The sequence below is a fragment of the Pituophis catenifer genome, unplaced genomic scaffold, assembly GCF_029215685.1.
Source record: "Pituophis catenifer annectens isolate HBS135680 unplaced genomic scaffold, rPitCat1.0.hap2 SCAF_2, whole genome shotgun sequence".
In the NCBI taxonomy this organism is placed as follows: Eukaryota; Metazoa; Chordata; class Lepidosauria; order Squamata; family Colubridae; genus Pituophis; species Pituophis catenifer.
In genome coordinates this window covers 201,178,677-201,204,672 of record NW_027256882.1, presented here as the reverse complement: position 1 = coordinate 201,204,672, position 25,996 = coordinate 201,178,677, and the positions used below count along the sequence as shown (strand labels likewise).

The window sequence follows — 25,996 nt, the reverse complement described above, 5'->3', positions numbered from 1 at the left end:
GAGGCTGTAAATGTTGCTGAACTTCCATCAGCCTTAGCTAACATAGCCAGTGGTGCAAGATGTTTCAAAACTATAATCCAACGACACAGAAAGAGCCCTAGGTTTCCTGTCCCTGCCTTATACATTAGGGTTTTCAGCCTAATATGATCACCTCTAAAAACCATTTTAGCAACCCCGTTGCATTTTCTTCAGGGGAAAAGAAGTGTTTCAAGTAGTTGTGAGAATTTCAAACTTTTCCACACTTTCTTGTTTCGACTTTGTACATCTTTCTCTAGTTGACACCAACTTAGAGGTTTTTTTTTTTTTTTTTAAATAGGGCCTCTCATCAACACTTCTGCCCTTCTTTTTCCCAAAAATAGAGTTGGTTCTCTAAAGCAGGGGTCTCCAACCTTGACAACTTTAAGACTTGTGGACTTTTACTCCCAGAGTTCCTCAAAGCTGGCTGAGGAATTCTGGAAGTTGCAGTCCACAACTCTTAAAGTTGCCAAGGTTGGCGGCCCCTGCTCTAAAGGGAAAAAGACACAGCACTTTGAATTAAATTTGTTCAGGAGTTGCTCACAAATAAAACAGCCCTTCAGTGATTATGTCAAGCTTTCACCTCAGCGGTCACCTGTAACCAGATAAAACAATTCATAATACCATCAAAACAGTGAATGAATTTGAACGGCAAACTAGACTCTCTTATTGGGAGCTACTAATGCAGCTCGGAGATCAAATGTTGATTGAGCATGCTGCTAATCTGATACATTGAACTACATTACAGTATTGTTAAGTTACACCCAAAAGTGATTTTTTTTTCCTCCCCGGTTTTAGAACTAAGTGTTCTAAAGGACACATCAAGTAAGGGGATTGTCTTTAAAATAATATCTGTCTATCCATCTAATTTAATTATACATATTGATAGTCTTGAAGAGGGTACGTATCCACCCATGCAAACCTCCAGACTCTACAGACTTCATAAATAATGAACAAAAGTTAGCAATGGCTAACAAAAGTATGCACACTCCTTCAAAATGGCCATTAAAGAGGCAACGTTTACGCAATTTCATCAAATGCGAACCAAAGCAGTAACCAAATGGACTTCAGCTTCCATCTGTGCATGTGTCAACCTGCCTGCAAATTGCGTGTCGATCACCCGGTGCAGCCAAGAGGGAGAAGTCACAAGCGCTATCTTTCTGGTTGAACACTTTAACATTAACTGTCTTGCCTCCAACAGTACCATAATAAATAAGGCAAGACTGCACAGCCCTTGAGCTCTGCTTCTTTGTTTATAGTTTACAAGTTCGTTTTTTTAAAAAAGGAAGTAGTACAAACCCAAGATTCGCCCAAGCCAACTTCTTTCTCCAATTGGAAGAGCTTTTGGCTAAGCAACTGTTGATGCAGGGTAAGGAACACAGGTGTTGTCAGAAAACTATTTTAATTATTTACAGAATGATCATTGGAAGGATTACATAAAATATAGAAGAAAAATGTACACCTCTAACAGAAACGAGGAAAAAAAATGATGTCACACAAACTCACAGACTATAGGGTAACAAAAGCACTTAAATAAGGCAAACAAGGAACAAAAGGGTGGGGGGAATCACAAAGACTACATGGGAAATAAAACAGAAATGCAAATTGAGGTTTTGTGTTTTTCAAATGGAAAGTTTTTTTAAAAAAATCAAGATGCAAACAGATGATGTTCCCACTAGCAAAATTTTGCTCACGCCAGCAGCCATTATTAGAATTACTGGTGCATTCAACCTTCTCTAACATAGCCTGAAACTTGCCACTTCCACCACACAAACTTCCCAGCACTGATGGGAATGCCATCTTTGCAAAGTTTCACATTTTATCTCCTACAATACACACTGTGTGGCTGCGTGTACAGTTTTAAATTGTGCAAGAACAGGGAAAGTTGTTTCGCCTCCCTCCTCCAACTAAGGAGGTTACACTACAGCACTCGAGATTCAATTTTGCTGCCAATGCATTTTGAAATCAATTCCCTTGCAAAGAGGGACTTTCTGTTAAAAAAGGGATTTTGAGCCTTGGTTTTCAAATTCTGACCACGCATCGTTCAGCTCCATGAAGATCATTTTGGCATAGTGCTCATAAGGCTGCCCTGTAGCCTGTAAACAAACAAACAAACACAAAACTGAATTACAGTGCAATTGTTCAACTGCAAAAGCAAGCAAGCTTAACTTGCATCACAAGCAATTAGCTTCATTTCTGGAGTTAAGAAGAAATCCCCTAACTAACATGGGTGATGGAGTTTACAATCCAGCTGAAAGACATTACAGAAGATATTATATGGATTACAAGCTTAAAGTCTTTTTTAAGAGGATTTTATTTACATAAGGGAATATTTTTTAGTGGTGTGGGCAGAATAAAGATATTACGAATTATTAAGTATGGTAGTCTTGTAGGAAAGTGGGTGGAGACAGGTTAGTTTATTGATTGTTTAGTTTAAGAAAAGGGATATTATGTTTAGATATATGAATATATGTAAAAGATTTGAGTTAAGAGATATAACGATGGGGGTGAAGGAAATGGGTAGACTATGAATTGAATAAATGTTAAATTAGGATTTATTATATAGTTTTATAGCGGAAGGTTGCTTTGAAATGTTATATTAATATACATAAAAGATTTGATTTAAGAGATATATGTATGGGGGGGTAGAAAAAGGGTAGATTATGAGCAGAAATCGCTAAACTGGGAGATATAATAATATTATGCTAAATTAGGAGTTATTATATAATGTTATAGTAGAATGTCATTTTGAAATGTATAGTATAAGGGGGATATGATAATATTATTAGAAAGAAAGGGTCAGCATATGGGGATGGAGTAAGGGGATGGTAAAGTATTATATAATCTGTTATGAATTTGGGTTTTATTATGAAGAAGCCACAGGGGGAGGGGAGGGGGAGGGGGGGTTAGGGAGGAGGGGGGGAAAAAGGGGGGAAAATTTGTATTTGAAAAACTTTTTCAATAAAAAAAAAAAAAAAGAAATCCCCGATAATATTACTATCTGCACACTGAGTTCCTATAGTAACAATTTTTTTTTTCAAAGAAGGATGCGTGCACTGAATGAGCTATGAACTGCGTTTTTTTTTTTCTCAGTGGGACATGATCAACCAATTTGCCCATTAGAGATGAACAAGAATGGTTCAGATGTCAATATGGAACCACATGCCACTGAGGACAAACTATCTGAATGATTTCCCCTTCCTGTTCCAGAAACAGTCAGCAGGTAGTCCTTGATTTACAACTCTTTGAAGTTATGACAGGACCGTCCCCCACAAAAGAAGTTACTTATGATCCAGTTCCAAAGTTAGCTCCCCCCCCCCGTCATGTGACTGCATTTTGGGCCCTTGGCAACTAGCCAACCTATATGGCATTTTTGCCAAAAGCTGGCATTTACATTCAGGTTGGGAAGGTTGGAATGGGCAGGTTGCCTTAAGGTTCTCAAGTCGAGGCCTACTTCTAGAGCCATAGTGGTTAGAGTGCAGTACTGCAGGCTACTTCTGCTGATCATCGGCTGCCAACAGTTTGGCAGTTCGAATCCCACCAGGCTCAAGGTTGACTCAGCCTTCCATCCTTCCGAGGTGGGTAAAATGAGGACCCAGATTGTTGGGAGCAATACGCTGACTCTGTAAACCGCTTAGAGAGGGTTGTAAAGCACTATGAAGCGGTATATAAGTCTAAGTGCTAGTGCTATAGTCAGAAACCTTGCTCCCTAAAGCAACCACCACAAGAAGGATGATAGCAACTCGCCTATCTTTGTGTATATTCCATAAATCAGGAAGATTTGACGAAGCACTTCCATGATCCGCTATATATTGTTTCTGTGGTGGCAAACCATGCTTGTTTTTAAATACTGCACACCCAAAGCAACGGCAGTTAGCAGAGAGCGTGATGCAGTTTAACTTTTGACAACAGCAGTATGTGTGTGTGTGGGAGGGGAGCTGGTAGTCATAATTCAAAAATGAGTCATTGGTACCTTTTTTGAAGAGGGCCATTAAACAACCGGTTGTAAGTTAAGGTCTACCTGTAATTAACATTCATGTGAATGTTAATTACTCTATCCATTTGTGAGTATTTACCAGACACTCACCTTATCTGGATGAACGACAAGCACTGCTTTTCTATAGTACTTTTTGACCTGGTCAGGGGTAACCAGGTCTGCCATCCCAACTGGCTTCCATTTGGTTTCACCTTCCCAAAGCACAGTGTGAAGAGTAGATAATAAAGCTCTTATGTTCCTCTCTTTTCCATCAATCCAGTCTAGAAGCTGGCAGAGGAAACGGGAAGGAATGGAAATTCACATAAGCCAAATGCTGCACAACATTTCATTGACATCATTTGTTTCTTTTTATTGCTACCCGTAGCAATATTTGTTAACTGACAATGTCCATATGCAATGATTTAATACACTCTTTCTAACAGCCACTGACCCACTTTGCTTGTGATGAGTTCACAACTGCTTCTGCTTATCTATTATAGCACTGAGCTTAAGCTCACCACTTCTTAATATACAGAAGCTTTTACACATTTGTTTTTCCTATCAATGCACCTATTGGCTCTCAACCCCAACTGTGCAACTCCTTGACTTGTTACACTCTCAGTCCCTTGTCTCACAATAGATATTCCTTACATTGATAGGCATGCTTTTCAGGATCTTTCCTGGCTCTGCTACTTGACTTCCTTTTAACTGAAAATGCCAAAGACAGAACCTGAGATCTCTTACTTATGCCCACTAAGGCAGGGGTGTCAAACTCAGGGCCTGGGGGCCGGATCTGGCCCATGGGGTGTTTAGATCTGGCCCGCGGGGTCACCCTGGAAACAGTGAAGGACCAACTCGCAGTGCCTCTGCCAGTGAAAACGGAGCTTGGGAGGGCCTCCCCCCCAAGCTCCGTTTTCTCTGGCAGAGGGTTGCAGGAGGCTGTCGCAGCTGAAAACAGAGCTCCGGAGCATGCTCGGGCCACCACAGGCACCCTTGACACAAGTGACGTAAAGCTGGCCACGCCCACCCAGGCCTCCTGAGGTCAAACACAACACTGATGCGGTCCTCAATGAAATCGAATTTGACACCTCTGTACTAAGGCATCCACCTTCCTTCCTACTGCACTTTATTTTGTAACCTTTGCCTCTTATATTGGAAATTCTTTTTGCACTGTGTATAGTCCACTTCTTGGTCGAAAACACGGCAAGAATCTGAAGCAAGGGGAAATGTTCATCATAAATGCGACAAACCTTTAATTTTAGAGGGTCCATATCTTTAGATAGTTCTTGCTTTCTCATCTCAGCAATGGTTCTGGATCCTTTTTTGTCACATTTTGCTGAAAAGCCTTGATTTGACAAAAGGTCTTCAAAATCATTTTCTGAAACTTTGGGTTTGTGTCCTGGCAAAGAAGAAAAAAAAAGCTAGGCATTTTCCTGTTGATAGAAACTTTACACAGAAATGACATATTTGTTATTCATTATTCATGTTGGTGATTACTGAGCCACTATCTTTTAGGAAACTTATATCCAGAGGTGGTATTCGGCCAGTTCATACCGGTTCAGGCGAACCAGTAGCGGTGACTGCAGGTGGGCCCGCCCCACGTAATGCTGTCCTATTTAGCCATATTTCCGAGGCCGGGTGCATGTGCAAAAGGCGTGCGCGCGAGCATAGCGCATGTGCAGAAGGACGGGTGCATGCACGGAAGACGCATGCGTGAAGTGAGCATGTGCACGCGCGGAGAACCAGTGGTAAGTGTTGTGACCCAGGCCCAAGAAAATAGTAGGAAAATCAGTCAGTGAAAAAAACAGACTTTATTTGAACAGCTGAGAATTACTTCATTCCCAGCGTCGTTCAACTAAATTAAAGCAAATTCCTCCCAACACAAACTCCTCAGTCCTATCGCAAACCTTGGTCCAATTAGGCAAACTGCCAAAGACCTTTCTTGGCAAACGTTCAGAAGTCACAGATACAAAAATAAATACAAGGTGTAGATGAAGAAGATGATGAAGCTACAACGTTGTTTTCCAGCAAAGCCTAAACGCCGTTGCTGGTCTGTTTTAAGTCTTATGGGAGGGGCCAATCATCTCTTGGCTCTACTCCCAAATTGTCCTCTTTGCTTGAGCTGCTCTTGCCTTCTGGCAGCTCTTCTCATGCGTGCATTAGAACAGGTTCCTCCTGTTCCTCTGCCTTACTCCTATCAGTCTCTGGAGGCTCTGGAGTCCGCACCTCACTCCCCGATGGCCCTAGCCCCATCTCTGCCTCCGATGCAGAACCCTCATCCGGGCCTTCCCCAGCCTCCAGGACTGGCCCATGTTCTTCCTCAGCCTCATTGCTGTCCTACTCCACTGCCAGCTCCGCAGGCTGCTGGCGGATCACAACAGTAAAAATATGTGAAACCCATCGCTGGTTATATCTCCTTGCTCAGAAACAAATCCAACTTTTTTCAACAGGGCTTATTCCTGAATTAGTGTGTTCCTTTGATGCAGACTAAGGGGGAAAAACTGATGACTTACTAAACTCTTATCTTCCTTATAAGGCCACTAGATATTACAAGTCAATTCGATCAATTACTTGTTATTTACATGTTTCCAGTTAAGAATCTCAGCATAGCCCAAAAATTAATGGTGAGATCTGAGAAAATCTTGGTTTAAGAATTTCATCATAGCCACAGAATGATTAGGTAGCATCAGGTGAGTAAACATTCCTATTCATTTTCTTCTTTCAGTCTACACCTCTCACACTGGCAGTGTAAGAGATCTATACTGCTGCAATTAGTAGCAGCATTCAACTTTTTACTATATTCAGAGAATGACTAGATGACCTTGGATTAACCATTATGGAAGATGTGCTCTGAAGCTGAGAGCTCCTCAGACCTCTGTTAAAGCAGGAATAGACAACTTGTAGTACTTCAGCTATTGTTGAATTACAACTGTCAGCAGTCCTCACCAACATTGAGCAAAGATGAAGGATGATGGGAGAATTCCCAGCCAAAGAAAAAAAGTTTCATTCTGACTGGAAAAGACTCTACCCTGCCCAGGATAATGGAGATAAAGAGTATCCCTTACACTTTCTTTAAATGAAAAAAAAAAAAAAAGTTCTGTAGGCAATCCTCATGTCCAACCCATCAGCGTCCTGGACAAGCGTAAAAAGCCCCAATTGACTAAATACACACATTTTTAATGAAAAGAAAAAAGAAGGAATGTTCATAAATTTAGATGTACACTCCTTAAATTGTGAAAGCTGGGGATCTACATAAATCAATTTGACTGTGCTAGAATTGCCTTCCCGAGCCTAAACACAACTCCCAGCCCATCTTGTAAAGTCAATCAGATTATTTAATTAGATTTAAATTCCAAATCCAGAGCAACTTAGAGCAGCTCATAGCAACATAATACAAACACAAAATATAATATCAGAATCTGTATAGGCAACTCATTACACAGAGAGAGAGAGAGGGAGTGGGAGCAAGGAAGAGAGAGAGGGAGAGGAGAGAGAGGGAGGGAGGGAGGGAGGGAGAGAGAGAGAGAGAGAGAGAGAGAGAAAGAGAGAGAGAGAGAGAGGGAGAGGGAGAGAGAGAGAGAGAGAGAGAGAAATCTAACAAGTTATAACATCCACTTTCATTTTACCATACAGAAGCATGGAACAAACTTGCCCTATGCAGGCCAAGCAGATCACATTCAGCCATATAGTGGGGGCTGCCCTCTCTAATGTAAATTAAAAAGAGATAGAGGAAATGAATGGAGGAATTTGGAAGTAGGTACACTCTGTTTCAAGGGATACTACATTTTGTCTATGTGAACGACCTAAAAAAAAAATATTGGAATCCAGAATTTAACTGTGCTGCCTCAGCTAGATGAATCAGAAAAACCTGTCCCCTTAAAGTTAATGGGGATTTGCTGCCAGTTGAAACGTGTACGGTAAAAGATTACAGCCCAATGCAAGTCTGATGTCATGTACTTACCAAAGCCAGGGACTCGGATACCTCTCTCCTCCCGCCCTCCGATTACACTAAAATTCACAGTGTAGTTGGGTTTGGGTTGTGTGCCCAACTTGGCTTGTTCCGGAGGTTTGGGCTGGGGTGAAGGTTGCCATGAAGTGCCGGTGGTTTGTGGCTTGCTTGTTTGCCACTGAGTCCCCGCTGATTTTTGAGCTGACTTGGACGCAAAACTGCCAGCTGAGAATCCTCCACTAGATGTTCCTAGATAAGAAACAATTGGACATTTTAATAAACTAAATTATGCTTGAGTCGGAAGGGAAACCTTTCCAAGAGCAATTCTATCATGACATTAGTAAGGAAGGTGTTCTTAAATGTAATTCAAAAGCAGCACCCTGAGCCAAAACCATTAGTAAAAAGTACGGCAAGATCTTTCAACGGTCCAAACTGCAAATATCAGTGACTGCAAGTACTGATATGCTATATAGGTAGTCCTCAATTTACAATGACAACTGAGCCCAAAATTTCTGTTGCTAAGTCAGATAGTTGTTTTGCCTCATTTTATGACCTTTCTTCTTGCAGTTGTTAAGTGAATCTGGCTTCCCCATTGACATTACTTGTCAAAAGGTCGCCAAAGGGGATCACATGACCCTGGGACACTGCAACCATCATAAATATGAACCAGGTGCCAAGTGTCCGAATTTTGATCATGCTGTAATGGTCGTTAAGTGTGAAAACAGTCCGAAGTCACTTTTTTCAGTGCTGTTGTAACTTTGAAGAGTCATTAAATGAATGGTTGTATGTCAAGGACTATCTGTAGTCTAAGATAGCCTGGACAGACACAACATAAAAGCTTGCAGTAACTCTTAGTGCTGCTCTTTAAACGTAAGTTAAATGGTGGAAAGCATACAAACTTTCTTTCTAGGGAAGGGAAGGGAAGGGAAGGGAAGGGAAGGGAAGGGAAGGGAAGGGAAGGGAAGGGAAGGGAAAACAGAGGGCCAGATGCTTGAGGAGCTCAAACTGGGAGAAGTTACTGACATCACACCTGTTTGTGAATAGAACCTCCAATACCACCAGCCATTCCAACAAGAAACTGAACAAAATTATGGCACACACCAAAATGCATGGCCATATTTGGGAAATTGCAAGTTGCCTGAATATAAACAAATAAATAAAGTGTATTCTTTTTTTCAAAATGAAGGATGACTTATCATTGGCATCAGATTTTTGTAAGTGAGGGTTGCACATGTACATATTTAGATAGCATATTTAGAAGTAGGGGTAGCTAACGTGGTATCCTTCCAATGTTTGGACTACAGCTTTATCAGCCAACATGGTCAATGCCAAGGGAATGTGAGAGGTGCTGTTCAAAACACCTGAAAAATGCCAGTCACCCACCCTCACAGAATAATAATCCTCATACTAGTATTACATTTTTATTACTTTTTTCAGAAAGGAAAAATGCACGATTGCACGAAGAGAACAACAGTCTAATAACAAAATCATTAGGAGTCCTGTGCTGAGCTGGCAGGATACAAATGTAATAACTGGTAAGTAAAGATTAAATGAAATGGTGCAAAAAAAAAAAAAAAAAGGCTTTCTGTGCAGGAATTGCTCATCTAGTAATTGGGCCCCAATTCTTCTGACTGTCAGAGTTATTTGGAGAGGCAACTCCGTTATTTGTATCTCCTTGTGATCCGCTGGACGTGTTCCAAATCTTTCCTTAAATATGAACAAGGAGGATGGAAAAAAGAATGGGGAACTAACTGGGAAGTAGTCCTTGACTTACAACAGTTTATTTAGTGACTGTTCAAAGTTACAACGGCACTGAAAAAAGTGACTTATGACCATTTTTCACATTTATGAACACTGCAGCATTCCCATGGTCACATGATCAAAAAATCAAATGCTTGGCAACTGACTCATATTTATGACCATTGCAATGTCCTGGGGGGTCATGTGATCCCTTTTTGTGACCTTCTGACAAGCAAAATCAATGGGGGAACCAGGTTCACTTAACAACCGTGTGACTAACTTAACAACTGCAGTGATTCACTTAACAACTGCGGGAAGAAAGGTTGCAAAATGGGCCAAAACTCACTTAACAAATGTCTCGCTTAGCAACATGCATTTTGTAAAACCGTGATCGTACGTTGAGGACTACCTGTGCACCGTTGATTTTGTGGCCTTTCTAGAGACATTACAATGCTCCTGACATAAGTAAGTCAGCCAGCCTAGTTTCACAGAGGACTACGGAGGGCTTTCATCCAATTACTTTTTAAATACCCTCTTCACCCGTCAAGCAGCCACAATGACGGGTCAGGCTGCTCTCTCTTCTAACTCAATTTCAGGTCTGTCCCACCGGTCTGTCAGATTGACCCTCTCTCCATATCTTTCGCACGGATTCCGGTTCAAAGGGTGGACCAGACTCAGCTCTCCATTTTTTGAAATTAAAGGGCAAGGTGGGCCTCAAAGGAGCAGCAAAGGATGAAAAACAGCAGCATCGAATTATTTCACAGAACCGGGGAAAACTCCTCTGGAAGAGAATCAGAGTGAAGGCTACAAACTGTAGCAGCAGGTGGCTGAAGTCAAATGGGAAAAGTACCCTTAAAATAAAAACGAGTGGTGAGTAACGACTATGGCCTTTCATTAGTTTTATACCAACACTTACCTGGAAGGCCACTTCTCAAGTTTGCAAGGTCAGCAAAAGGGTCAAGATTCTGTGATTTTGCTTGATTGGAGGAATGACCCAAGGAGCCACTCGCTGGCCCTCCTGATGTGAAAGCTGGGCCTGTGCAGTAGTAAATGCAAACACTTGGTTGTTGTTGTTTTTTAACAGCAACTATTCATTTTGGGACCTGCTTGATACCTTTTCCAACCACAGCCAGCGTCCACTGGCTTTTTCATAGCTTCCCCCCAGTCTGTAAGTAAGTTGGGTTGTTGCCATTATTGTAATCCATGTTAATAGGCAGTTATCAGATTGAACATATTAGTGGATGCTAAGTATACAAATAAACATGCAGAGAGAGAAGAGGGAGAGAGAGAGAGAGAGAGAGAGACTGACTGACTGACTTGTGCTATGAGTTTGTGGAAAGGTCCGGACTGGCAAGTAACAGAGATGAGATATATGAGACCCACCCAAAGCAAGCCCCAAAACCAGAAGAATCTTTCTAGTAGATGGTAGCATGTCGAAAAGCATCAGAATGAAGGTTTTTATAAAGTCAGAACAAGGTAATCAAAACAAGACACAGTATTCCCAACAACAGATAGCTTCCACTTGTAAATATATGAGAATAAAGTATCGTGCTGGTATTGGCCAAATCTTGTTGGAAGTTAGGTAAGTGTATGGAAACTGCTGTTCTTCAAGTAATCCCTTGGATATCATGAACAATAGCTGTGCCATCTTCAAGTTTAGGAAATTTAAACATAATCTCAGCTAGACTTCTGAAACTGGTATATAGGGATGCGTGAATGTGTGTGTAAGTGAAGGTATTAATTCAAAAAGTTAATGTGGATTTATTTCTGTGTGTCCCAATTCTTTGTTAAAAAAAAAAAAAGAATAACAAGACCAGAATTGTTATTAGGACTCCTTTTTGTGAAAAGACTACAATTCTCCAAATCCCCAGGTAGCATCCAGAAGCAGAGACACTCTTAATATTATGGGATCCATTAACCCATGATTGCTGTGGAAGCAGTTTCGGTAGCAGATTAAATGATATAATTGGCGAAAATCAACCATGCTTTTATAACGCAGGAGAAGGGAAAATACAAGCCAGAGTAAAGCATCTCAGTTCAGAAAGAACCTTGCCCGTGTAACTTTGACATTGAACAAATCCGATTGGCACATTGGATTAATTTGCTTCCTTACATCGAGGGATTAACTGAGATGCTTCACAAGGGCTCAGTTTATTCTTTAGGATGCAGGTAGGGAAGCTGTAGAAACCAACGTCTTTTATTGTCTATGCATGATACTCTACTGTTCGATTCATTTCATTCTAATTTCCTTTAATGACCAAAATAAGATGTCATGCTTCATCTTTGATTTTCCTGCATGCTGCTGGTTTTATCTTGAAATTGCAACAGCAGTTCAAAAAAAAAAAAAGTCTTCTATTAAGACCACAATGAGAAAGAGTGCCAGAAAGCAAACTTGGCAGGGCATAAGATATGGACCAAGGTAGCCAATTGACCCTGCCTGCTTATGCCTGAATTTTTCACCATCCACGTATAATGAAGTTTCACTTTCAGTTCTAAAACATACAACTCTAGGTGAAGGCTGTTGCCAATTCTCCTTTTATTATGCAACCACCATTTAGGTCTGAATATATTCTACAAATTGCAGCAGAATGCAATCTTAGCAATTGCAAACGTGAAAGCTTACAGGCCCTTGCTATCGCTTTTCGAAAACAAAATCCAAACTGGCTATACAGCCAAGTGTTTCGTGCAGATATATTTTAAAGGCACTGCATTATAAAGCTGTCAGGTCTCGCGACACTATCTCACATTACTATTAGCTTTGCCTACTTGCTTTTAGCGGCTAAAAATGCAAGTGACAGCTTCATACCATACCGTCCAAAGTTGATTTCTTAGGCGCTGTTGGGACAGTGCTGTCAGTCCAAGAATCCCAGCCACCTAAAAGGTCTGGCTGGCTTGCCGAGGAAGTTATTTTAGGTGGTTCTGGGGCCAAATTGCCTAAAAGGACATAAATCAGAATCCATATGTTAGGGTAAAGGTATGCAAAAAATTGCATAAACTTAACATCCAGCAGATCAAGAGCTGGTGCAGTGGTTAGAATGCATTCATCATCTTTTAACAACCCGATAATCCCTTGCAGGATGGAGTCTGGCCAATTGAATAGAGCTAGCAGAGTATTTACCGGCCAGATGCCCTTCCTGTCACCAATGAGGAGTTTTGTTCAGTAGATATATTCTCACTATGCCCAGAGACAGAAATATCTGCCTCTACCTAGGATCAAACTCACAGCCTCCTGATTGTGAGGCGAGAACTCCATCTCTAGGCCACTGCACCACTCCGAGTGGTTAGGATGCATTATTGCAGAATAATTCTGCTGACTGCCAGTAGTTCAATCTGACCAGCTCAATGTTGACTCAGCCTCCCATCCTTCCAAGGTCGGTAAAATGAGGACCCAGATTGTTGGGGGCGATATCCTGACTCTATAAACCGTTTAGAGAGGGCTATAAAGTACCATATAAGTGCTATTGCTATTGCTATTGCTATGAAAATACAGTTAGGACATTGGATTTTTCTCCTTTAGATTTGAACTCAACTGGCACTCTTGCTCTCCATCTATTTGCAAACAGGTGCTGAGAAACAAAAAACCCCTCCCCTAATATTTTCACTGCCTGGAAGGGTTAAAATCTCATACATGGTGAGCAGCAATAGATAACTTTTCCTAAATTCCTGTTCAAGGCATGCATGGAAGAAAGGATTAGCTGAGTTCCTTCAAAGGCCATGCAGCAAAACATCATCTCTGAATAAGGACATGAAGCACTGATTTTCCGCCATCCCAAAGCACATGCATTCTCTGCTTGCCTCCGAAGTTCATAAACCAGATTAAATCAACAACTTTATTGGTATTAACTCAGGGGTGAAATTCAGCAGGTTCTGACAGGTTCTGGAGAATCGGTAGCGGAAATTTTGAGTAGTTTGGGGAACTGGCAAATACCACTTCTGGCTCGCCCCCGAGTGGGGTGGGAAAGGAGATTTTGCAATATCCTTCCCCCAGGAGTGAGGAAAGAATGGGGATTTTGCAGTATCCTTCCCCTGGAGTGGGGTGGGAATGGAGATTTTGCAGTATCCTTCCCCTGCCATACCCACCAAGCCACACCAGAACCGGTAGAGAAAATTTTTGAATTTCACCCCTGTATTAACTGCTATATCCAACAGCTTAGTGAATTATGAATAAAGAAGCATGAACAGGAGTGTGATAGGGAAGAGTTAGGCATGTGTCTTCATATAGTGCTTGTAAGCATCCAGGAGAAATATGAGGAGGTGCTGCTGAATAAAACTGATCCCTGAACTAAACTAGCAGGTCTCTTTTGTTATCAAAACAGTAACCCTGAAAATAAGGAAGTCACGCCTTGCTAGCATTCCAACTTAGTGTTTCTCAACCTCAGCCACTTCAGGAAGTGTAGACTTCAATTCACATTATTCTCCAGCCAGAATTCCCCAGAATTCTGGGAGTTGAAGTCCACACATCTTAAAACTGCTGAGGTTGAGAAATACTGTTCTAGTAGAAGACTCTGCTTTGGAAACTGAGCAGGTAGTCCTCGACTTATAACAATTCATTTACTGACCCTTCAAAGTTAAAACATCACCGAAAAAAGTGACTTACGACCGTTTTTCACACTTACAACTGTTGTAGCATCCTCATGGTCACAACAATTTACATTTGGATGCTTAGCAACTGTCACATTTATGATGGTTGCAGTGTCCCAGAGTCAGGTGATTGATCTCCTTTTGTGACCTTCTGACCAGCAAAGTCAATGGGGAAACCAGATTCACTTAACAACCCTGTTACTTATTTAATAGCTGCAGGGATTCACTTAACAAATATAGCAAGAAAAGCCGTAAAATGGGGCAAAACTCACTTAACAACATAAGTTTTGGGCTCAATTGTGGTCGTAAGTTGAGGACGCCCTGTGCTGCAGATACAGGAATTGATAAGCTGTTACACATTGACTACGGTATTCCTTTATATGTTCATCTATGGCTGGCTTTAAAAAACAAATCCCTGTTTGTGTTGGATTTTATCAAAACGCTAATTAGCCATGCCAATGAGTATTCAAAAGCTTTGCTATTTATAATCTCCCAGAAAGGTTTGCTGCATTGTAAAATAAATAAATAAACACTGCAGTTAGGTCTTTAACGGAAGTTAGGATGTTGCTAACCCAAATCAGGATATTTACTGCATATTAAAACAAATCATAGTATCACTTTAGCAGGTATGCTGATAAATGTTACAGTGCTATTCAAGTGTGCTATTTTGATACAGGAATATTAAATTAAAAGTGGACAATCCGGTGCAATACATACACTCTATAATCATCCAGCTAATGATGAGATTAGCCCAAAATAGCTAGCTTACCTTCCTGTGTATGAAATCATGATCTTTTAGAGTGCAGACCTAAATATACCCACAGTTATGGGTATATTTAGGCCTGCATTCTAAAACACCATGTTTTCTGACTGTGAAAAAAGGATTTTTCCCCCCTTCATTTCTGAGTAGGCATTAAAATAGCAATGCAGGCATGAGGAGCTCCTTGATGTTACCAGTTTAAACATCTATCTGAATATTTGAAACCTTAGAATATCTTATCAAATTGCTTTTGATAAGGACCTTAAACACCTCCAAATTACCAGAAGAAAAGCTCTAAGGCAACTGCAGAACCTTATCTTCATCATGAACACCACCTAGCCCAGCCTTATCCTGTGCTCACACCACACATACATCTTCTCCAAATAGTTTTAACTACAATTTCCAGAAGTCCTGCATATCTGGAATATGTATGCCAAGATGGAAAAAGTTTCAACAAGGAAGTAGACATTGTCATAGTGCTGCCATGTCGCACTCAATACTAGGTTTCTTCAACTTATTTCTTTTGCCATAATTATGGCTGGGAACAAGAGTTCTCAGTCCTTCACTTGAGGAACTGGGAAAGAGCAGGGCAGAGAATATAAAATGGTGTCCAATACAATTGGATCCACACTGGGTCTTACAAATATAAGACCCTGTCTTATATTTTTTTGAACCCCGAAATAAGCCCTTGGCCTTATTTTCGGGAAGGTCTTATTATTTTGGAGTGCATGGAGCAAGACAGGGCTCCTCTTGCCATCTTACCTGATTTCCAGCTCTGCGTTTAAATATTTTCAGGGAGGGCTTATTTTCAGGGGGAGGCTTATTTTAGAGCATGCGCTCAAAAGCCCGATTGGGCTTATTATCAGAGGATGTCTTATTTTCGGGGAAACAGGGTACTTAGCAGTCAAGACAAGAGCAGAAAAGTGTATTTCATGGGGAAAGATGGACATTTCATATTATGAGATATTGAGACCTGCAATGCCCTCACCCTGTTGTTGTTGTTTTTTAAATGATGATTATTTGGAGAGTGCAGAGTTTCAGATTAGATCCCCGAAAGTTGCTTTGGAACAGGCCGAGCAAAATGAGCCTGTCTGCAACAAAATAGCTGTATTTTTTTTTCCTGGGATTAAATCATCTTTCGGAAAGTGAATTTGAAGTGCTCCGCAGTCGTAAAGATTACTGTGCAATCTCAGTATAATGGATTTGTCAATTGAAGCATCCTACATAGAATCCAAATGTCTAATACATGAAAACTCCTGCTCACAATAACAGTTAAAATGCCTGCTAAACTAGCATAACTCAAATATTTTATAAAGCACTTGTAAAAGATGTACAGCCAGTTTGGTGTAGTGGTGAAGGCATTAAGCTAGAAACTGGAAGACTGAGTTCTAGTCCTGCCTTAGACTCAAGGCCAGTTGGATGACCCTGAGCCAGTCACTGTCTTTCACCCCTACGAAGCAGACAATGGCAAAGCAATTCAGAAAAAAAACTTTGCCAAGAAAACTTGTCCAGGCAGGGTCAAAACCAGGAATCAAAACTGACTCAAAGACACAAATAAAAGTATAAATAACTGAACTGCTATTTGTTGTTAACACAGGCAGGTATCAGATACTACAAAACACCAGGCATTATGTCTATATTATTAGCCGCAACTGTCAAGCTTCTAGTTGCTACTGTACAAACAGATGTCTTCTGCACTCAGAAGGTCCTTTAATTCTGTAACTAAAGATTTCCTCAAAATAAGATACAGGTTTGGCATGGCATCAGATTTAAGCTAGCCTCAGATCCATGTTTAGCATCTCTTAATTAGCTAGAAAAGTCATCAGAATTCAATTACAGAGCTGCCTGCTTGCATTAAATCACTATCAGCTTTTGACTCCTTAAGCCCCTTCTATAGATCACAGGGCCTCTCTTTTTAGAAATTTCATTATCAAGTTCTTTCCTAAAACTTTTCTAAGTCAAACAGGCAGGTTCACAAATGCCTTGTTTTGAAAGTCTAAACTTCTTGCATTTGAACAGAGACTCAATTAAACAAACCAAAAAGACGTAGCCGATGGCTCAGTCATATAGAACAGGGGGGCCCAACCCCTGGTCTGTGGCCCATTTGCAGGAGCCGCGGAAGTGGTGGGTAAGCATGCATGTGTGTGTGCGCAGCTGCATTTGTGAAAGCAGCACACGCACACACGTGAAACCATCCCCTCTCCACCCAACCCTCTGCTACCACTGTCTATGCCTGTCTGTTGAGCCGAAAAGGTTGGGGAACACTGATATAGAACAATATAGTTGAGAACGAAAAGAGGTTTCATTAATCAGTGACAGAAGCAATAGTTTTGCACCCATGTTCAATATACATAATTGTCTCATTTAAGGATCACAGATTCAGTCTGTAATTGAAAGCTTTCTAACTTTAAAAAAATTATAAATATATACACTTTTTAAAGAAATGAATACTGGGAATATATAGCAGATCAAGTACATTAATGTATAAAATTAAAGCTAGAAGCATCTTACAAGGGATACTTTGCTCTTACTGCTATAACTTAAGTCTGAATATAGATTCCTTCTAGTTCTCAGTTGCATCAACTTTTGGTTTTATACCACCCTCATTCTTGGCAATTTTTCAATTGCTTCATTTCTCTCATCACCTCAGTAAACCAAGGAAACCACGTGGGGCTGGCAGCTATGAAGGGGCCTAACAGTAGCAATCTCAGTGATCACAGGGCATTATGATGGTTGTAAGGGTGAGGACTGGTAGTACGTCACTTTTTTCAGTGCTGACATTAAACATACCACGAAACGTATGATCGTAAGTCGAGGATTACCTATAGATCTGAATTTGGTTATAGTAGCACACTTTGAGTCATATAATCCTTAGGAATAGCAGGACACTTTGTAGAAAATGCTATTGTTGCTTCTAGTCTCTTCCCCATCAAGCCCTCTCCCCCCACCCCCAAGTCTCACCTAAACTCAAGTAATAGACATCTGCCCCATTGAATATACAAAGAAAAAAAACACACACTTTTTTCTGTGGTTGGCTTCTTTTGTTTTAAATAATTTTCTAGCATTTGGGAGAAAAAATACGATGAGGTTTAATTTCCTTATACAATTTCACTTCAATGTTAGTCTGGCTTCCAAAAAACTTTCTTTTGTTCCACTCATAGGAAATTTTTACCTTGATTGCCAATCTGTGTCATGAGATTGAGACTCTGGGCAGCATCTTACAAGTCATATTTTAATCTAGACAAGTCATAAAGAGTACCTTAAGCTGCCTATTTGACAATTTCCTTTTACAGTTGCTCTCTGTTCAGCAACAATTCCAAGCCTCCATTTAAATTCAAACTGCATTTTTCAGATTTTGGATTTGTATCTACATCTACACCTGAGCTTCATTCGAAGCAGCCATCCCAATCTGGTGGCTGGTGGATATATTGGACTAAAACGCCTGCTTTATTCCGTATCAGCATGAATAACAACTACAGTGTCACAAAGTTATGCACAATAAAAGAACTATAATTGGAGTAGAAGAGCTACTGCAACTGTTCTACTGATAAACAGGTTCCTGGGTCTTATTTTGAATTTTCCAGTTCTACAATTACCAGAATCCTACTCAGGCCAATTAAGCTAACTTAGCTGAGGTCTCTGCATGCTCCACTTTTCTCAATTTAACACTCAGACATTTGGTTCTGACTTTTAATAGTACTGATTGCATTTAAAAAATGCTAATGGCTTTCTGGTTAGGCTGGATTAGTGTTTTCAATCTACCTTCCAAATTTAGCATAAGCCAGATCTGCCATTCTCAGAATTCATGTCCAGAAGGCCTTAACTTACTCTGAGTATGAACAGAGTGGATTTCTGGAAAAAAAAATACCACAATTGTCAATTGCTCTCTGTGTTAAATGATTACCAGAGCCAAAGTCAGGCAGAGGATAAACCTTCATAAATTGGTGAACTACATATATGATACACCAGCATTCCCAAAATTTCCAGCCATGTTAGCTGGTAATTTTAAGTTTAGTTTCAGAAACCTGAGGTATGAATGCCTATGTCAACCTGAGGACAGCTTCAACAGTAAGATAAGAATACATTCCTTAATCCATTCCATGAAAAAGACAACTACATTGAAAACTATTTTTATTTCTTTATATGCTTCTGTCCAAGGTTACTGTGAAAGGTATTTCTCCATTAAAGTGAAATATTTTGTAACACACACTCAGGGTTGTATAAAACCCTTGGTTTAACAGTTACAGATTAACTGTAAAACTGAAATCTTTTCATACAATGTATCCCTCCGTTCCTGCATAGTATTCATATTTGCCATTTTCTGCAGGTGGAAAATCCCCGTTCATCAACTTATGCAGGTATATAATGCCCATTTAAATTTAATGGTCATTTTGACTTTATTGCTCTTTCTTTTTTTCCCCCCTCTGGGCTGTAACACTAAAAGATTTGCTGTAAATAACCAGGCAGAAGGCACTTGCTATTTTAACAGAAAATGGGGGTGGTTTCTTTCTTATTTTTTTTTCCTTTTTTAAAATCACGTGCATGTTAGATTGGATTATTGAAAAAAACCGACAGCCACAAAAGTTTAAATTATTATATTGGTTACACAAGATTTGACTGAGGTCAAAAAGCCACTGTCCAACTTGCTCTTACAGCAAGCTTACTAAAGCCCTCTAAGAGATGACGTAATCATTTTAGAAAAGCTCTCGGCATCTTTATCCAAAGCATGGAGCAGATGTGCTATTAAGCCGGCAAGAGAGATTTTTTCCGGACTCTACAAACTGTTATTTATAGATTTAATCAGGAGAGGAGCCTGAATAACAACTGCATGTGGTGCCGCCTCAGTTCAGACTTAATACAAAAAGGGCATTAGACTTTCTGTATTTGCTTTTATGCCTATTCAAACAGACACCCATCCAATGAGAGCTACTCCTATGTACAGTTATAGAAACCGAATGTTTTTTATACATAAGACATTTTTAGATACATAAGATTGTTGTGAACTAGCCAAGAGAAAGGAAAAGATCTTTTTATCAGCCCTCTCACTGCTTGATGGACAATCTATGCAAATGAGCAATAAGGTTCACTGCTTACGACGTGTATGTTTTTTTCTCAATTATCTTTTTAGAATGGAAAAGGACATCCCACTTTTCTGCAAAATAAATGCACTGGAACATTGAGTTAGGTAAAGTTCAGAGTTTATTGTGCTGTTGTCAACATGGGAAGAAAGGATATAGAATCATAGCCAACACAGATGTCTACATCTACTTCCCTAGCACTTATTTTTCTTTATAAATAAATGAAGAAGGTAACTCTCTAGGTATTTAACACTGAGAATAAATTCATATTTTAATACAGTGAGCTGTTTGTTATTCATTTAGTCTGTCGTCTTTTTAGACTCCAGAGAATTTGAACTCAAATGAGCTACTGAGTATAATTAAATACTTTGTATCTCTGGTTCTCGTAGGTTAGATATCCAATCTAACAGAAATAATCTGTACTCCTATTATTTTTTGGTATATTGCCTCTTATATGCCTAAAATGATTTTAACCCAAGCCTACGTAACAGCAATATAATGTGGTTGCAAACAGGGCAAATTGGGTTTTAGGCTGTGTTAACGTAAATTTTTGAAAAATGGAAGAATTCCATACTGGTCAGATATCATCTCAGATGTTACATCTAATTCTATGCACCATATTTTTTTAAAAAAAGTCTGAAACAAATTGGAATGAAGGACATTGGGAATGATAAGAGGGCCAGAAATCAGATCTGACAATGAGAGATTGAGAGAAGTAATATGAAGTTTTGAAAAGAGAACATGGAAAGCAATGCTTCAAGATTCATCAAATACCTCATGAGATATCATGCAGAAGATAGCCAAGAAAATATTTCTCTGCACCAGCGTGGAATAAAAATGTCCTATTGTGCAGAACATGGAATAATGAAATTAAAGAACAATGGAGTAAGATCCGTCAAGAAATGGAATCAATTACCTAAAGAAGTGGTGTGGTCTTCTTCACTTAATATATGCAAACAATATACAGACACACTGAATAGAGATAATGGTTTAATTTGGATTTGTGCACTGAATAAGGGAGTTGGATCAATGCCCTAAAATGTGTCTTCCAACTCAGCGATTCTATGATTAAAATTTTAGTTGGCTGGGGGTAGGTGGAAGAGAACCAAGATTTTCAGAAGCACAAAATACTTGACAGGAAGTAAACACCATTTGGGGGGGAGGGAGATGCCCACTACCCATAGAATTCTGATTAGCAGTTGAAAAGGGAGAGAAAACAAAAAATCAAGAACAATGAAATTCAGTATCACCCTGGTAGAGATCTGGATTCCAGTTCAGGAGCCATCAACACAACACTCCACAATTCTTTATTATAGAACTCATCACTATGTTCTTAAATGTCTAACATGGTACATTTAAATTAGAGAAAGTTACAGGAGACTTTTATCACTCTTCAGAATATCATAAGCAAATTAGTTTAGCTCCAGAGTATGCATCAGCTTTAAACAGTAACAGTACAAGAAGCTGATTGCTAAAAGCAATAGGCTGGAAAAGATATAAGCCACTGGTAGGGTGTTCAAAACAAGCCTGCTCCATCTTTTCCATCATCTTATTGGCTATCAAGAAGTTTCATAGCTAACCACCAATCAGAAGTCCCTTAAGGATGATTCATGAGGCCTTCAGAAATGGGCCTATAAAAAACTTTATAGCATGTCTTTAGTTCTTCCACAGTTTTACTTTTAAGCAAAAGTGGACCCTCTGTGATTCCTGAAGCACTTACCAACCCCTCCCCCCTTTTTCTCAAGGGTTGTGAAAAGGTTGCCCAATCCTGTTTTTAAGGCAAAATGACAGTCTTTCTAAATTACACAAAACAGAATGTCGAGAACCATGAAGGCTGTTACTTAAAGATGGCACCAACTTCATATTACACAGCCAGCTGGACAAAACGAGAGTGTCTTGAGTGCCTTTTTATATTTTAAAATTTTATACTATGGGATGATTTTTCCAATGTAGCTCTGCTTTTGGCGCCCCAAAAGAATCTGAAGGTAAAAGAAGACATCAGTTTGCAAAACATTCCCCAGTTTATATTGGGAATTACAAGTTTATATCGACAACGGAAGTCTTGTCCATAGCAGTGCCATCACAACTTGTTTGACACTAATCCAATTTAACTAATCTAAGTTATCAGGTTTCACTCAACAGGCCATGTGATTTTTGGAGGGAGAAAGGGAAGGAAAGAGAGAAGGAAGGCAGGAAACCAAGTGATACATCCACTTACCCAAATTAAGGAAGTCTGTGCTAGAGGAAGGAGGCGGTGCACTGTGTGTGGAAGGAAACATAGCAGGTACAGTTGGTGCATTTGAACTAAGAAAGTCACCAAAGAGATCAGGACCGGTAAGAGTTGGACTGTCTGCATTGGCTGTGAATGGGTCAAACTGGTCAGCTAAAGATAAAACAAAACACAACACAACATTGCTGGTGTTACTTGAGATGCTTCCGGAAATAAGGCAAGCATAAAGTTAAGATTCTGCTCTGGCAAATATAGCAAGCCTGAGGAAGTGCCAACACAAGGCATGTTAAGGATAAATTCTTTCTAGATGTTAAGACTGAGCTTTACACAAACCTGGACTATTATTAGGGCTTAATTGCTGCTATATAACAAAAGGGTTTCTAATCATCAGAAGGAGCAAGGATTTTCTGTAATAATGCCTCAGATAATCTGTATCCGTTCAGCCTCTTTAAAGTCTCTTGACTCTCAATAAAGAAAAAGCCGCAACCTCTGAAACCTACAAAAAAGCCAACTAAGTTTTATACTAAAAGAAAGCCGGCCGGCAAACTGAAATCAGCACAAAACTCATCAACAGAAGGAAACCTAACAGGGCTTCCTTTACAAAAAAAAATAATAATAAACCCCTGTGGCCTAGTGACCCGAACGGAAGGAGAAAAATCATACTGTACCAGTCAGAATGGAAGGCATTATTGATTTTTTTTTTTTCAAAAGAAAAAAAGGGGAGGGAAGAAAAGAAAAATAAACAGAAGAGCAGCTCCCAGCCTGAAGGTATTTCACTGCCTACTGTCAAGCAAAAACTGACTGTAACTGTTCAGGAACCGTATTTATATCCAGCAGGGAACGCCACACTGTGGCCAGAGGGAAATCTGGCAAATGCTCCACCTTGCCACTTAAAGGTTTTAAGAGTCAAGAATCTTAGAAACTAATATGTGGTAATGTTCGTTGGGAACACAACAGCAAAGTTGCTCAGATTAGCACCCCGCTCCAACCACCTCTTATCATTTCAAGCAAAACTAAGCAACTCGTCTCTGATCATTTTCATCATCACACTTCAGCAGATGAATATAATAATAAATGAGGCATTTTTCATAAACACCCAACATGCAATCCTATTCCAAACAATTACAGCATAGTTGCCCTCATCTGATGTCAAGATGTATTGCAATCATTAGAATAATCTTGCTTCCTCAAGGGCAAACTTTCATTTATAACAGATTGAGAGGGCAGGATCTCAACAGATAAAAACCATACTACACACAAACTTCATCGTGTTTGAATGAAAGTTCCCACTGTTTTTCCAGCCATTAGGAGAGTCCATCCTTAATTTTACATTCTGCTGAGATTTTGAGGGAGGGAGCATATAAGGTGGCTAAACTTTGCAGTAGATACAAGACAAAGTGAAAACCGCAAGGATTTACACACCATTTTTATAGTTTCTTGGAATGTGCAACTAATCCCACCTTTCTCCAGTCAGATTCTGAGAGCAAATGCAGTGATTGAGAATTCAGAAAGAAGACAGACTGATCAAGAACCAAATGACTTGGGTGGATAGAACTGCCTTAAATGCCTCTCTTGACATAGAGGCACTCCTCCTCGGTTGACAAATTCTAAACAAATCATTTAGTGTTCAGAGAAAATGCAAATACCCCTGCTTGAATTTTATAAATGTGTTATGCTACCATTAGTTTCAAGAACATGGCACCCTCTATATGTGTTGGACCAGATTTCCCATCACATTGGAAGGGACCAGATTGAAACTAACTAAAACAATTTGGCACAAAATTCCACAGAAATCTACTTTACCATTGTATGATACTTTTAAATCTTATGAAGAATGAAAGAAGAGGCATTTTGGGCTCACATGGAGCTTTCATTTTGCCAATATACCACGGGGTCAAACTCAAGGCCCGGGGGCCGGATGTGGCCCTCAGGGTGCTTAGATCTTGCTCGCGGGGCCACCCTGGAAACAGCAAAGGACTGGCCCGTGGTGTCTCTGCCAGCTAAAACAGAGCTCGGGAGGGCCGTTGTTTTTGCTGCCAGAGGGATGCAGGAGACCATCACAGTCAAAAACAGAACTTATCAGCCCATTTTCGCTGGCAGAGTGCTCGGGCCACCACAGGCACCCCCGACACTAGTGACGTTGAGCTGGCCGTGCCCACTCTGCCCCTCTGAGGTCAAACACAACCCTGATGCAGCCCTCAATGAAATTGAGTTTGATACCCTTGCATTATACTGTTGAACAGTCCTAACCCATAAGACGCCTCTGTTCTGTAATCTCTTTCCATTTGGAAATAGCACATGGTATTAATAAGATCCTTTAAACAGGAAAAAAACAAGCAGCCAGAACTCAGTTGGAGCACTAATACTACAGATAGGAACAGGATAGAAAAAAAAGTGAGCACTGGCCTCTCTTTCCAATAAAAAGATAAAGGTAAAGGAGTCCCTGAGATTTTACTCAATTAGTCATTGCCGACTCATTTCACTAGCTGAAATGTACTTGTACCCTGTTTCCCCCAAAATAAGACATCCCCTGATAATAAGCCCAATCGGGCTTTTGAGCGCATGGCAATAAGGGCAAACACTTATTTCAGGGTTAAAAAAAATATAAGACAGGATCTTATTTTTGGGGAAACACGGTAGTGGTACCTATTTATCTACTCGCATTTGTATGCTTTTGAAAGTCTAGGTAGGCAGGAGCTGGAGCAAGTAACAGGAACTCACCCTGTCACGTGGCACTCAGGTCTTGAACCTGGGCTACTGGCTTTCCAAATGACAAGCCCAGCATCTTAACCACTGATTCACCATGCCGTCCAGTATTATTGCATAAAACTCTTATTTCCTAAACAAAATCAATAATTTCTGATTTTGAAAGTTTGCAAGTTGGGCATTAAGTGAAAAATCATGTGACCATCCCAGACTTAAGCAAATCCATCATTAAATGAGCCACCATGGTTGTTAAGCAAGACATCTCAGGATTATGATATGAGATTTCACTTCTGCATTTTCCATTAATTCTGCTTTTTTGCAAGCTGGTTATAAAGCTCAGAAATGACTTAACAACCAGCTTCCAAAAAGCAGAACTGTGCCCAAACGTGCCCAACAGCATCACATAATTGTGGGATGTTGTCAATCACTGTAAATGCAAAGATTGGTTGTAAAGCTTTTTTTTTTAATTAAAAAAAACTGTTGTAACTTTGGTCATTAAACAAGGCAGTTGGTAAACAATGACTTCTGGTAATGGCTAACATTGATAGTACCCAAGAATAAAGCTAATACTGATTCCATTATTCTTGGATGATATTAAACTGTAAGTACACATCTCTTAAGATTTAGCTATTAAACCAAATTTTAACCATTCTTGCTTTTCAGCTCCTGCCTTTGTCTTTAAGGTAAGGTAACAAGATGTAATAACAGCAGGAACAACTGATAGATTAAGCCAAACAATCACTATATTAATGATCAGTGTAATCTGTTTTCATTTCTCTCCTTCTCCATAAACCTCCTGACAAATTTATATAGGATTTGTTGAGATGTAAACACAAAGGCTAGAACTGTACCATTAAAAAAAAATCAAATTAAAAAAGCTGAGGTTTTCAAAATCAAACAACTATTGAAACATTTCATTTTATACTCTAGAGCAGATTTTTCTTTTAAAAAATAATAATAT

General features: G+C 39.8%; 1 protein-coding gene across 4 annotated transcripts in view; it reads right to left on the bottom strand.

The window, feature by feature from the left end:
• Positions 1-1,400: 1,400 nt before the first annotated feature.
• The window catches only part of GAK (cyclin G associated kinase), a 90,016-nt gene continuing 65,420 nt past the window's right edge, over positions 1,401-25,996 (bottom strand). Inside the window, exons 22-28 of one of the 4 annotated variants that reach the window (XM_070938523.1) lie at positions 22,318-22,482; positions 12,492-12,614; positions 10,597-10,716; positions 7,953-8,189; positions 5,242-5,390; positions 4,103-4,279; positions 1,401-2,111 (exon numbers count right to left, since the gene is read on the bottom strand). In XM_070938523.1, coding sequence (XP_070794624.1) covers positions 2,010-2,111; positions 4,103-4,279; positions 5,242-5,390; positions 7,953-8,189; positions 10,597-10,716; positions 12,492-12,614; positions 22,318-22,482 — 1,073 coding nt within the window. In that variant the 3' untranslated portion in view covers positions 1,401-2,009. The remainder of the gene's footprint in view (positions 2,112-4,102; positions 4,280-5,241; positions 5,391-7,952; positions 8,190-10,596; positions 10,717-12,491; positions 12,615-22,317; positions 22,483-25,996) is intronic. The other 3 variants (XM_070938524.1, XM_070938525.1, XM_070938526.1) reach the window with 3 other exon arrangements.